Genomic DNA, 14,342 nt, shown 5'->3' with positions numbered 1-14,342 from the left:
AATATGATTTATCTGAACCTTGATGTCCTCATCTGTAAAATGCTTTGCCGAATTGTTGTGAAGATTAGAAGAGGCAATAATTATAGTATACCCATCGTAGTCCCTGGCATTCAAAAAGCCTTAGTCTTCCCTTCCCTCCTGTCCCTTTGATGCCCACATGGCCCTCTTTGTGACTTACCTGGTTAGTGTGCAGGAAGAATGTGGCACTTGACTCACCTTCTTTTGCATTCAGCTATGTCTTCATCCCAGGGGTTTTTAATAACTACAAGGGGAGACTTGTTTCAGGAACTTAATCCTGTGGCCATACCTTGGGCCTTTTAAACTCCTATAGCCACATCTTGGACCTTTAAAACTCCAATATTTTGGTTTCCAGCCAAGACCTCCTATTTTTCCATTCATCCCTTTATTTGTCTAATCATCTTGTGCATATAGTCTCTACATGCTTTTTCTCCAAGTCTGACAGCCACATCCTGGGGTTTTACCTTCTCCTGCATTTGGCCTAGACTTCCTTCCATGGATCAGTGGCAGGTTTTAGTTTCAAGCAGCAGAAGCTAGTGCTGGCTAACTTCAGCAGAAAAGGAATCTACTAGAAGGTTATTGTGGGGCCCTTAGAACTGGTGGGAAAGCTAGAAACCAGGCTTGGAAAAGGGGTGACATTGTATGTTAGGTTCATCATTCGGTAAATATTTATTTCCTCTCTTCCATCAACCTCCATAGGAGGAATATGATGTTGGATTTATGCATGTGATGTGCTTTGGGCAATGATGTGTGGGGAAAGTGACAGGGTGACTGCGGCCTTAAGAGGCATTTGTATTTCCACTCACTTTTGAGAGCTTCCAAACTCCCTCATGGAAGAAGCATTCTTTGAGTAAGCCACTGGTCCCAAAAGAATGAAAGCCATATGTACTAAAGTCACCCCAGCCAACTCATCCACTGCAGCCTGAAACAGATATCCCCAGGCAGCCAGCTGGAGCATGAGCAAGAAACAGCATTATTTATTATCAGTTGCTGAGATTTTGTGATTGTTTGTTACCTGCACTAAGTAGAGTAGCTGACCAAGAAAGGCAAGAATCAAGGAAGGCTGGGGAACAGAACCCAGGGCTGAGGTCATGCTACGTGTTCCATTGGCCATTGCTGCTGCAGAACTCTTGACTCTACCACTACAGATATGTTCTAAGCCAGTGCTTTTCAAACTTCAATGTGGCTTGGAGCCATCTGGATATCTTGTTAAAGTGCAGATTTAGTAGGTTTGGATGGGGCCTGAGAGTTTGCATTCCTAAGAAGCTCTCAGGTGATGCTACCAGTCCCATACTATGCTTTGTGTGGTAAGTTCTGAATTGTTTCTGCTTCACTCCCTTAAGAAACAAAGTCACAAATGGGAGCATCCAAAGGTGTAAATCTAGGTCACAGGTAGAGGGTGCTACCTTGGCTGCTAGGTGGCAGGCAGAGGGATGACTTTCTATAGGGGGTGGGGAAACACTGTATTGTCCTTGATATTTCACAGAGAAAAAAAGGAGTGGTTCTCAACCATTATGATGGATCAGCATTACTTGGGGGTGGTACTTGTGCTAGTTTAAAGATCAGATTCCTGGGTGCCAACCCAGACTTCCTAAATCTTATTCTCTGGGTGATGGCAGCTGGGATTCTTCATAAAATAGATACCTCAGGTGATTCTGATCAACATGGTCTGCAGACCACATTTCAACTAACATGGATAAAACCCAAGAAACATGAATTCAATCAACTTCTTGCTCCACTCACCTGAATAAAAGATTTTTATCGATACCTGTCTTTTCTGTGAGAAATCCATGTACTTCTGAGGATAATCCTTCCAGCTGAACCCCCTGTCATCCTCTCTGCTTTTATCAATTGTCTTTTTGTCTTTCTTTCTATGTCTTTCTTTCCTTTGGGTCAATCTTCGCATACTAATAAACTCAAATGTCTTCCATTTTGAAAACAACAACAAACTCCCATGGTTCCTTTCCTGTTCTAGTTACCCCCTTATTCTTTCCCCTTTTCATGGCCAAAATCCTCCTTTCTACATTCAACATCTCACCTTCCTCACCTTCAATCGTTTCCCAACTGTTTCATCTGTAGTCTGCTCCCACCATTCCATCAAAATAATTTCTTGTGCAAGTTACCAATAATTTCATGAGGCCAAATTCATTAGACGCTTTTCAGTTCTTATTTTGTCTTTCTGTTGCATTTGATGCTTTTGACCTCTCCCATATTGAAAATATAGTTGGCCCTTGAAAAATGTGGGGGTTAGGGGAGGCTACCCCCAATGCAGTTGAAAATCGATATGTAACTTGACTTCTCAAAAACTTAACTGCTAATAGCCAACTATTGATCAGAAGAAGACTTACTGATCACCTAGTCAATTAACATGCACACACACATATTTTTAAATGTTTATTTTTTGAGGAGAAAGAAGGGGGAAGGGGTAGAGAAAGAGGGAGACAAAGGATCCAAACAGGCTGCATGCTCTCAGCCTTGACCCCCCTTCTCCCCCTGCCCCCGACACAGAGGGCTTGAACTCACGAACTGCAAAATCATGACCTGAGCCAAAGTGAGACTCAATCAACTGAGCCACCCAGGCGCCCCAACACATATTTTGTACATTATGTGTATTATGTATTGTTTTCTTACAATGAAGTAAGCTGGAGAATAGAAAGTGTTAACAAAAAAAATCATAAGGAAGAGAAACTACTTCTGTAGTACTGTACTGTATTTACCCCCCCGCCCCCCAAAATCCATGTAGAAATGCCTGTTCAGTTCAAACCTGTGTTGTTTGCCAACTGTATTTGATTTCCCATATTTTATATTACTGCTATTTTTGTGTTCTCTTCCTATCTCTGGTAGTTTCTTCTCAGTCTGTGTTCTCCTCTTCCTCTTTTGGAATGTGCATGTTATTCAGGGTTCCATTCATGGCCCACTTCTGTTTTACACTGAGTTGTGACTTTCTCCAACACCTATGTGCTTGTTGTCAGCAACCCACCCCTCCCTCTTCCCCGAGTCCCAGTCTTGTATCTACAAGTCCTGACTGAACATCCTTAACTTGATATGTCTTAGGCTACTAAAACTCAATATGCTCCAAACCGAACTCATGATCTTTCCCTAAAGACCTGCATGTTCCTACTTCTGTATTTCCATCATCAGCTGGGCTGCCCAAACCAAAATGTGGGATTGATCTTATTCCTTCCTTCTACCTCTCCTCCCCATACCCAGTCACCGGGTCCTATGATGTCACCTCCATGTAGCTTTTGCATCTGTACTCTCCTCCTTCCCTCCCACTATCTGCACCTGCATTCATTATCTGAAGTACTGTTATTACTTCCTTATCGATCTCCTTTTCTCTACCAGTGCCGTCCTCCACATCATCTTGTGTTTGGGTTCCTAAGGAAAATGGGTGAAAAGATATAGGGATATATTGGTGGAACTCAAAGGTACAGCCATTTGTTTAAAGGCTGATGAGGTTGAAGGAGGACTCCAATTTGTTCTCTGGAAGGTTCAGACTCAGGGGACATCAGCTTATCTTTCAGACTACTGACTTGAAATGTGGAAGCTGCTGAAAAGACTGAAACATTTCAGCCATTAAATTAAGAGCAGTGGCTATGGCTTGAGAAAAACACATCAGAGCATATTGTTTTTCTATTCTTTTCTTTCTTTTTTAAAATTGCTTTTTTGTAAGTGGCAGAAGAGCACAGGGAGTCAAAAGTAACAGTATGAAGATCAAGGGGATCATATAGAGACATCATTTTGTTAGTTAAAAGGGTTGTCAAAGAACAGTAATAGGCAAGATTAGTGGTAGGGTTGTTCTGTTGTAATGGGCATACGCTATCCATTTCTGTAGTCAGCAGCTCTGGAGAATTCCTGAGAATCTTTGTTTTGAGGTCTTGCAATGAATGGATTAGACATCCAATATCCCAGAAAAAATGATGCATGTATTTTTTTGTTGAGTAACATGAATCCAAGGATCAAAGCCTTGTAGTTTTACTGTTGGGTTGTCCTTAATGGTGCCTGATGAGATTTTTCCATTGAGGATCAAGGGAAATTTTTTTTTTTTTCTGATGCTTTTTTCAGAAATCCCTGGATTTCAGATCCTGCAGAAACTGCTTAGGTAGGTGCTTTGGAAATGCAGCTTCCACCTATTGTTGGTAAAGCAGGAGTTATAGTGTGGGTCCCCTGCAGCAATTAGTCATATCAGCTTGTTTTAAGGTAGAATCTATATTGGAAATAATTCCCAAGTACATGAGGCAGCCTGTTATGAACTCAGAAGGAGATAACTTGTGGATCCTAGAGTAGAATGATGTCCTTGCTATCAAGGCAAATGGAAGTACTTTGGGCCTTGGAGGTTGGAGAGTTTCCGAGAACTTTGATACTTAGTTTTAGAATTCCATTAGTTCCCTTCATTTTTCCTGAAATTTGTGGATGATAAGCATAGTGGAGTTTCTAAGTAAATGGTAAAGGTTTACAGAATTATTTAATAACAGTATCAATGAAATGTGTGTCCCTGTTACTGGGTTTCTCCAGTCAGGAATACAAAATCAAGCAAATTTCTTTTTCTATCATTATATCCATAGCTCTCTAGCAAGGAAAAGCCTCAACTTGTCATAAGAAGAGTGGTGTTTGAATATACTCATAGTCCATTTAGAGATGTTCACAGGAGCCCTGAGGCTTTGGGCTCCAGTCCATGTTCTATCTTTATAGTTTTGCTAGAATTGGGTCATAGAGAGATAGGACATACATCCTTGACAGTACTCCTAAAAATTACCTTGCCAATGTTGGTTTGATATCACTACCAATTTATCTCTGCTATTGTGGATAGGTACCATGAAGAACTTTTGCTGGATTCTAATTATGGCTGTCTCCTTAGGTAATAGCAAAGCATCTCAAGATTCTTTAATTTGCTATTTCTTTTATAGGGGTTCCTGAATTAATCAGGAAAGCTTTGTTTCCAAAGCATTTCAAAGTCATTGACTAGACTAAAAATGTATGTACTATCAGCACAAATACTTACTTTATTATTCTTTATTAGCTTATAGGTCTGGGCCAGGGCAATTTACTGGATTTACGGAAGACTTGGGATTGCACAGCCAGCCAATTACTAGGTAAGAGGCTTTGGGCACGTTATTTTTCTGAGCCTTAGATTCTTCAAATATGAAATGGTATTAATACTAATCTCACAGAACTGCGGGCATTTAATGAGTTACCGCACAATAATCAATGAATAATACCTACCACTAAGTCCTTTACGTTGGTTATCTGCTTTGATTATCACAACCATCCTATGTGAAGGCCTCTTATCATTTCATAGAGGCTCAGTCACACCAATGTAAGTGGCGATGTCAGGATTCAAACTTCCATTTTTCTGGTACCAGCTTAACCCCTCTACCGCCCCACTTTTTCGCCGCTAGGTTCAAGTGCCCATCATACAGCCTGTCGCATGGCAGGCACTCAACCTTTAAAAGTTTGTAACTTGCAAGTTTGACTATATCATAGGTTTATCCTAGAGTCTGATCTCCTCCCGGTGCAAGGGCAAAATTCAGTTTTGACTTGGTCCAACCGAGGACGAAATTCTCCCCTCCCTCGAGAAGACCCCAGTCCGAGTTTATTGTGAGCTTTCAGTACTGTGAGCAACGTCCCAGCGTGTGACGAGGGCTAGGCCACTCCCTCGCCAGCTCCAGCCACACCTCGGGCCTCCCCGCGGGGCGTCCTTAGCAACCCGCGCTCTCACTCCCTGCCCCGCCCCGTCCGCGCGTTGCGGCGCCGGGTGCGAGGCCGCGGCGGACTTTGCGCCTGCGCGCGGCCGCAACCGCCAGTCAGCTCTCTTCCCCTACCCTTCCTCCCCTTTCCCCTCTCCCCCTCCTCCTCTGCCTCCTAGAGCGAGACGCCAACATGGAGCCTGAGGACCTGCCGTGGCCCGGCGAGCTCGAGGAGGAGGAGGAGGAACAGGCGGAGGAGTCTGCGAACCAGGAAGAGGACGAAGTGGTCGAGGTGGTGGAGATGGTGGAGGAGGTGGAGGAAGGGGAGGGGCGGGAGCTGGACTCGGACTTCAATTACGAGAGCCAGCCACGGGAGAGCACGGACGACGAGGACGACGAGGAGGCCAAGGCCTGGCTGCAGGCGCACCCCAGCGGGAGTTTGCTTTCGTCGTCGCGCCCGAGCCACCGCTTCTTGGAGGACGAGCGGACCGGCCCGGAGAAGGTGAGCCAGTCGGGGAGAGATGTGGGCTGCCGTCGGGCAGGGTGACGGGTAGTCCCTGAGCGCTCCGCTTGCTTTCTACCCTGCTGCCTCCTGCTCGCTGCGGGTCACGGTGCCCGACAAATAATAAGCGTGCTTTTAGAGCCTTGTAGGGGCCATCTCGCGTCCTGGGCCCACACTCTTGTTCAGGTTCTGGTTGGCTACGCCAAGTTTCCCATTCTTGCTGGCAAAGACCTCTCTTGTTTACTCCTCTCGTTGGGTCCCGGGCTTTTTGAATTACACCAGATGTTCTGAGAGCCAGTATTCCCAGTGGGTGTGGTGAAGCAACGCTTTGGGAGGGAGGTGGGGCTCCTTGTGCCCTGCGGGAGGGGAAAACGGCGGTGTTGGAGTGGAGAGTAAGGTTGCCCAGGGACTGTTTTGTTGGGGAGACAATTAGATTAGTATGCCTGAAGGGCAGGACTCTTCTTGAGGGAGTAGTGTGGATTATGGACACTACATGATTAGTCTCCAGAGGCTCCTCGCCTATTGTACTTCACCGGACCCTCGTTTGTAGCAATAAAGGGGTCCCCAGTCGGTAGCAGGAGGTTTATGCGGCAGTTCCAAACAGTCTGGAAAGCTAGAAAGCACAAGGTATTAACACAATGGAGAAAGAGCTGATTTTATGGTTGGCTTCTGAAGACCGGTTTGAAAATAACTACATTTAATTCATTAGCTTCTCAGGGAGAAAAAGAAAGTTTGCTCTACAATTCAGATATCAAATCATCAGACATTTATTAGGTTTCTGTTGTGTGCAGGGTATGTGTGGGGACCAAAAGAAGCCCAGGGGTTTATTGTCTAGGACTGCTCCATAGACAAGATGTATGTAAACTATGCAGAGTGACAAAATGCAGCAAAGTACAACAGTTGAAAAGAGAAAAGGCTTACATAGACTTGTGCTGTTCAATACGGTCATTACTAGCCACATGCGGCTCTTTACATCTTATTTAGTTAATTAAACTAAAAATTCAATGCCTCTGTTATACTAAGTGCTCAATAGCCACACTTGACTAGCGGCCACTATTGGAAAGTGCAGATACGGAATAGTTCCTTAATCACAGAAAGTTCTTTTGGACATTGCTGCCTATAGACTGTTGATCATTAAAGAATTATTGTTTTGCCTGGTAAATATTCCAGTGGGCACTTACTCATTGAGCACTCATTAGGGCATTCACCTGTTGTGCTGGTTGGAACCTTGGTGAACCCAAACATTTTTTTTTTTTTTTTTTTAATCTCTGCCTCACTAGTGTTCACCTAAGAGGGAGGCAGACAATTCATTTGGCCACATGAATAAAAGTAAAACTGATATGTATTAACATGCTTTGAAAGCATACGGAAATGGAATCTGATCTTGTTAGTGAAGCTGGGGAAAGCTTCCCTGAGGAAGTTCTGATAGAGCTAAGATCTGAAGACAAATTAAAGTTAACTAGCAAAGAGAAAGCCTCTCAGTTGAGGGAAAGGCACATGGAAAGGTAATGTGGGAGAAAGCATGGCATTTCCAGGAAACTAAAGGCCAATATAGATAAAAGATTTATCTCTGGAGCTTTGGAAAGTCATTGAAAATGGGGTATATAGTAAAATTTGTGTTTCAGAAACATCACTTTGTAGCAGAGTGGAGAACAGCTTTGACAGCAGGATGGGGAAGGGGAAGTGGCAATATGTCAGGGATGCTAATTAGTAAGCCATTGCAGTATTGCCAGGCAAAAGATGACCATATTTTGCAACAAGGAGGTGTTGGTGGATATAGAAAAAAAACAGACTGATTGGAGAAATATTTAAGAGGTAAAATCATTGTACTTATCCATTAATTTTACATTATTATTACACTAGTAATGGATTAGGTGTGGAACATGGAGGCAAGAAGGTGTTTGGTGTTAGATTATTGGATGAATGATTGTGTCAAATATTGAGATATGGCCAGGTTAGAGGTGGGAGTGATGGGAGGGAGGGGTTGATGGGATTGGCTGAGATGAGTGTTAAGATTGTTTTTGGAGATCAAAGGAGAAGTCTGGGTTGGAGATTTCAAGCTGTAAGTTATCTGCATATAGACCATAATTAAAGCTACACTTGTGGATGAGGTCTCCTAACTTTTATTTTGTTCTATGATTTCTTGTTTGAATCAAACTATTAGTATTTAAATTTATATCTCCAAGCCTAGAGGAGGAGTGTATTAAACCACTTTAACTCTTATTATAGACACTATGAAAAATTATTATCCCGTCTAATAGTGATGTATATATAATAGACAACCCTACTTCTTAGAGCCTAGTGTTTCTCCCCCCCCCCAAAGAAGTGGGTTTTTTTTTTGTTTTTGTTTTAAGAGAAATCAGGTATTTTACTGCTTACCTTGGAGAATATATGAAGGTATAGAAGGTGTTCAGTATTAAATGTAGTTTTAAGGGGCGCCTGGGTGGCTCAGTTGGTTAAGCATCTGACTTTGGCTCAGGTCATGATCTCATGGTTTGTGAGTTTGAGCCCTGCATCGGACTTTGTGCTGACAGCTCAGAGCTTGGAGTCTGCTTTGGATTCTGTTTCCCCTCTCTCTCTGCCCCTCCCCCGCTCATGTTCTGACTCTCTGTCTCTCAAAAATGAATAAACATTAAAAAATTAAAGTAAAGGTGGTTTTAAGATGATATAAAGAGTATTATGATTTTTTTCCCTTAGTTTGCTGACATTAAATTTTACTGGCATAAGTTGGAAGATGTTTAAAGGGGAAAGAGACTTTAGTGTTTCTTGCTAGAAATTTATGAACTATAAAGTTTTTTGAAGATAAGTTGTGTAGTATTTAATGCAGTGTATTAAAAGGATGAGACCAAATGATAGGAAACATTTAGTTCTGTCTAGTGTCAAGTTAAATGACAAAATTGTAAGAGTTTGATTCACTTATTTCTCTCATTAGATCATAAGGATGTACTAATGGTAATGTATAAGGTAGCAATTAAGTTTGTAGTTGTGAGACTGAGCTAAGGCATGAGACTTTGTAAGTTCGGGGTGAAATGTGCCCAGCCTTACAACCAAGTCTTTTTAAGGAGTTTAGGAAGTGAGTGGTTCAGAGCTTTTACCGTGTTGTTCTTAACACTGGTTCTGCAGGCCGTTGAACATGGATCATTTCAAACACCTCTCCTTGTAATTCCTAAACTTAAATTTCTGAGCTGTGCTAGGGAAGATAATTCGGTTATATGGATTGGTATCACCAGAAATTCTTGGTCTCCATCTTTTAACTGGGTCATGAACAGTGTTGGGAAATCTTTGTGTTTCCTCCCTCCGCTTCTTGCACATCTTCACTCTTAGCCTCTAGCCCTCACCTGATGTTCAACATCAGGCCTGAACCCCTTTTTCACTTTCCTGACCCCTATCTCCAAATTTGTCTACAGTGTATAATTTATCTTTTTTGACCTATTGACACATGTTTTCTTCTTTTAAATTTTTTATATTTGTTTATTTTTGAGAGAGAGAGCGCATGTGCGTGCACGAGTGGGGGAGGTGGAGAGAGAGGGAGAGACACAGACAGACAGACAGAATCCGAAGTAGGTTCCAGGCTCTGAGCTGTCAGCACTGAGCCCGACACAGAACTTGAACTCACAAACCCGGAGCTTGAACCCACAAACTGGGAGATCATGACCTGGAGGCTTAACCAGACTGAGCCACTCAGGTACCCCAATACATATTTTATTCTTAATATTAATCCTTGTTTTCTTAGCATAAAAACTGTGTCATAGTGTGTTTTCTCTTAAGGAACTGCTGGATTTTATTGGGATATTTTATAAATGATAATGGTTTTACTTTTGTTTTTTAAGTTTGTTTATTTTTGAGAGAGCGTGAGTAGGGGATGGGCAGAGAGCGAGCGAGCGAGCGAGAGAGAGAGAGAGAGAGTGTGTATCTCAAGCAGGCTCCGCACTGCCAGCACAGAGCCCAGTGTGGGGCTCAAACTCATGAAACGGTGAGATCATGACCTGAGCTGAAACCAGGAGTCCAATGCTTAACCGACTGAGCCAGATTAAAATTTCATTGTATGGGTATACTATATTTGTTTTTCATTCATTGGTTGATAAACATTTGGTTTTTTTCCTACCTTTTGGCTGTTATGAAGAATGTTGCTATAAACATTTATGTACAAGTTTTTATGTGGACATGTTTTCATTTCTATTGGGTATATATTTAGGAGTGGACTTGCTGGACATGTGGTAACTCCGTATTTGTCCTTTGAGGAACTGTCCGATTGTTTCCCCAAATGGCTGCTGCACTCTTTTACATTCCTACAAGCAGTGTATGAAAATTCCAATCTCTTTACATCTTTGTCAACATTTGTTATTATTTGACTTTGATTATAACCATCGTGGTGGATGTGATGTGGTATCTCATTGTGGTTTTGACTTGGATTTCCCTGATGGCTTATGATATTGAGCATCTTTTCTTGTGCTTATTAGCCATTTGTATATCTTCTTTGGTGACATGTCCATTCAGATTCTTTGCTTATTTTTACTTTGGTCATTTGTCTATGTACTTTTGAGATGTAAGAATTATTTTTTTATTCTTCATATTTTCCACAATGTGAATTTAATATTCTTTTATAAGGTGTCTGCTTTGCAATATTTTTTCCCAGTCTGTGGGTTTTTTCACATTCTTGATAGTGTTCTTTGAAGCACAATAGATTTTATTTTGTTTTATTTTATTTTATTTTATTTTATTTTATTTTATTTTATTTTATTCTATTTTATTTTATTTTATTTTATTGTTGTGTTGTGTTGTGTTGTGTTGTGTTATGTTATGTTATGTTATGTTATGTTATGTTATTTTTTTAAAGTAGGCTCCATGCCCAGCATGGAGCCCAATGCAGGGGTTGAACTTACAACCCTGAGATGAAGACCTGAGCTGAGACCAAGAGTCAGATGTTTAACCACCTGAGCCACCCACATGCCCCAAAAAGTTTTTATTTTTGATGAAGTCTCATTTGTCTTTTTTTCTTTTGTTGCTCATGCTTTTGGTGTCCTATCTTAGAACCTGTTGCCGAATGTGAATTCATAAAGATTTACCTGTATGTTTCCTCTAAGAGTTTTATAATTTTTGCTCTTACATTAAGGTCTTTGGTCAAGGTCTCAGCAGTGGGCTTAAAATGTTTATTAAACCATGTTATAAACAGACATAACTGTCTTCTAGGCTTTTTGTTTCCATTTATAGAGTACAGGCAGAGTATATAATTCTTAAGGGCCCCAGGATTTTCAGAATGATAAATGATCATTGGCTTCAATTTAAAGTCACCAGCTGCATTAGCCCCTAACAAGAGAGTAGCCTGTCCTTTGAAGCTTTGAAGCCAGGTGGTGACTTCTTTCTAGCTATGGAAACCCTAGACGGCATCTTCTTCCAACATAAGGCTGTTTTGTCTACATTGAAAATCTGTTTAGTATAGCTGCCTTCATTAATTTTCTTAGCTGGGTCTTCTGGATAACTTGCTGCACCTTCTGTATCAGCGCTTGCTGCTTCATGTTACACTTTTGTTATGGAGACCGCTTTTTTCCTTACATCTCATGAACCAACCTCTGCTATCTGCTAGTCTCATAGTTTTCTGCAGTATCCTCACTTCTCTCAGTCTTCATACAATTGAGCAGGGTTGAGCCTTGCTCTGGATTAGGCTTTGGCTTAAGGGAATGCTAGATTGTGTGCTAAGAGTGTGTTTAGTTTTGTAAGAAACTGCCAGAGTGTCTTCCAGAGTGATTGTACCATTTTGCGTTCCCATCATCATTGAGTAATGAATAAGAGTTCCTGTTGCTCTGTATTCTGAGCAGCATTTGGTATTGTCAGTGTTTTGGGTTTTGGCCCTTCTAGTAGGTGTGTAGTGGTGATCTCACTGTTTTCATTTACATTTCCCTAATAATATATGATGTTGAGCACCTTGTCGTGTTCTTGTTTTCCAGATATACATCTTTTTTGATGAAGCGATCTATTACCCATTTTCTTTTTTTTTAATGTATTTATTTAGTTTTGAGAGAGAGAGAGAGAGAGAGAGAGAGCGCACACGTGGGGGAGGGGCAGAGAGAGAGGGAGACAGGATCCAAAGCAGGATCTGCACTGACAGCAGAGATCCCAATGTGGGGCTTGAACTCATGAACACAAGATCATGATCTGAGCCTAAGTCAGATGCTTAACCAGCTGAGCCACTCAGGCGCCCTTGTTACCCATTTTCTAATTGGGTTGTTTGTTTTTGTATCTTTGAATTTTAATAAGAGTTGTGTATTTTGGTTAATAGTCCGTATCGTCTTTTACAAATATTTTCTCCTGGTCTGTCACTTGTCTTTTCATTCTTTTGACATTGTCTTTCACAGAAGTTTTTAATTTTAATTAGCCCAGTTTATTAATTATTTCTTTCAAGGATTGTGCTTTTGGTGCTATACCTAAAAACTCATCATCATACTCAAGGTCATCTAGATTTTCTCTTATATTATCTTTTAGGTGTTTTATAGTTTTTATAGTTTTGCATTTTGTATTTATATCTGTGATCTGTTTTGAGTTAAATTTTGTGAAACATGTAAAATTAGTGTTTAGATTCATTTTTTTCATTAGATTCATTTTTTTGGATGTAGATGTCTAGTAGTTCCACTACCATTTGTTGAAAAGAACATCTTTGCTCCCTTATATTACCTTTGTTTCTCTGTCCAAGATGAGTTGACTGTGTTTATGTGGGTCTGTTTCTGGGCTTTGTTCTGCTACAGTGATCTGTTTGTATGTTCTTTTGCCAATACTACACTTTTTTGATTGCTGTAGCTTTATAAGTGAGTTGTGAAGTCAGATAGTATCGGCCTTCCCACTTTGTCTTCTTTAATTTTGTATTGGCTGTTCTGGTCTTTTGCCTTTTCTTATAAACTAAGAAAAATCTGTCAATACCCACAACATAATTTGCCTGGAATTTTGATTGTGATTGGAATCGTGTTGAATCTATACATCATATTACGAGGAGCTGACATGTTGACAGTATTGAGTCTGATAAACCATGAACATGGAATATCTGTCCATTTAATTAGCTCCTCTTTGATTTCTTTTACCAGAGGCTTATAGTTTCTTTCATATAGATTCTGTACATATTTGGTTAGATTTATACCTAAGTATTTTAATTTTGGAGTGTGCTACTGTAAATGGTATTGTTTTTTAAATTTCTAATTCCGTTCTGCTCTCTTTTTAATGTTCAAGAATGATTCACAGAATCTCTATCCATCTACTTTTTTGAAAATGGGGTATTGAAGTCTAATTATTGTTGAATTGTCTATTTCTTCCTTCATTTCTTTCAGTTTTTCTTTCATTTTTTACTGGGGGCTCTGGTGTTAGGTGCATATAGATTTTTAATTATTATGCATTCTTGGTGGATTGACTTATTTTTTTTTAATTTTTAATTTTAACATTTATTTATTATTGAGAGACAGAGAGACACAGAGCGTGAGCAGGGGAGGGGTAGAGAGAGGGGAAGACATAGAATCTGAAGTAGGCTCCAGGCTCTGGGCTGTCAGCACAGAGCCCATTATGGGGCTCATACTCACAAACCGTGAGATCATGACCTGAGCTGAAGTCAGTTGCCTAACCAACTAAGCCACCCAGGCACCCCTGACTGTTTTATTATTGTGAAACATTCCTGTTTGTATTGAGTAATTTTTTTTTGTTTTCATATTGTTTTTAAAAAATATTTTTAAATTTTAATTCCAGTATAGTTAATATACAGTATTACATTCATTTCAGGTGTACAATAAAGTGATTGAACAATTCTATACATTACCCAGTGCTCATCATGATTAGTAAGTTTATTCTTAATCCCCTTTACCTATTTCACCCATCCCCCCCCCCACCTACCTCCCGTCTGGTAACCATCAGTTTGTTCTCTATAGACGAGTCTTTTTTGGTTTGTCTCTTTTTTCTTTGTTTTGTTTCTTAAATTCCCCATATGAATGAAATCATATGGTATTTGTCTTTCCCTGATTGACTTCTTTCACTTAGCATTATACCCTCCAGATCCATCCATGTTATTGCAAACGGCAAGATTTCATCTTCTTTTATGGCTGAGTAATATTCTGGTGTGTGTGTGTGTGTGTGTGTGTGTGTGTGTGTGTGTGTGTGTGTGT

General features: G+C 40.6%; 1 protein-coding gene across 4 annotated transcripts in view; it reads left to right on the top strand.

Annotated features, from left to right (window-relative positions):
• The first annotated feature begins 5,843 nt into the window (after nt 1–5,843).
• ALMS1 (ALMS1 centrosome and basal body associated protein) overlaps nt 5,844–14,342 on the top strand; it is a 223,218-nt gene continuing 214,719 nt past the window's right edge. For 2 of the 4 annotated variants that reach the window (XM_040458522.1, XM_040458521.1), the window contains exon 1: nt 5,844–6,207. In XM_040458522.1, coding sequence (XP_040314456.1) covers nt 5,899–6,207 — 309 coding nt within the window. In that variant the 5' untranslated portion in view covers nt 5,844–5,898. Of the gene's footprint in view, nt 6,208–14,003; nt 14,019–14,342 lie in introns of those variants that run through there. The other 2 variants (XM_040458524.1, XM_040458523.1) reach the window with 2 other exon arrangements.

This window comes from Herpailurus yagouaroundi, unplaced genomic scaffold (assembly GCF_014898765.1).
Source record: "Herpailurus yagouaroundi ecotype Mexico unplaced genomic scaffold, PumYag 221, whole genome shotgun sequence".
Classification (NCBI taxonomy): Eukaryota; Metazoa; Chordata; class Mammalia; order Carnivora; family Felidae; genus Herpailurus; species Herpailurus yagouaroundi.
This window is presented reverse-complemented; position numbering and strand designations above follow the sequence as displayed.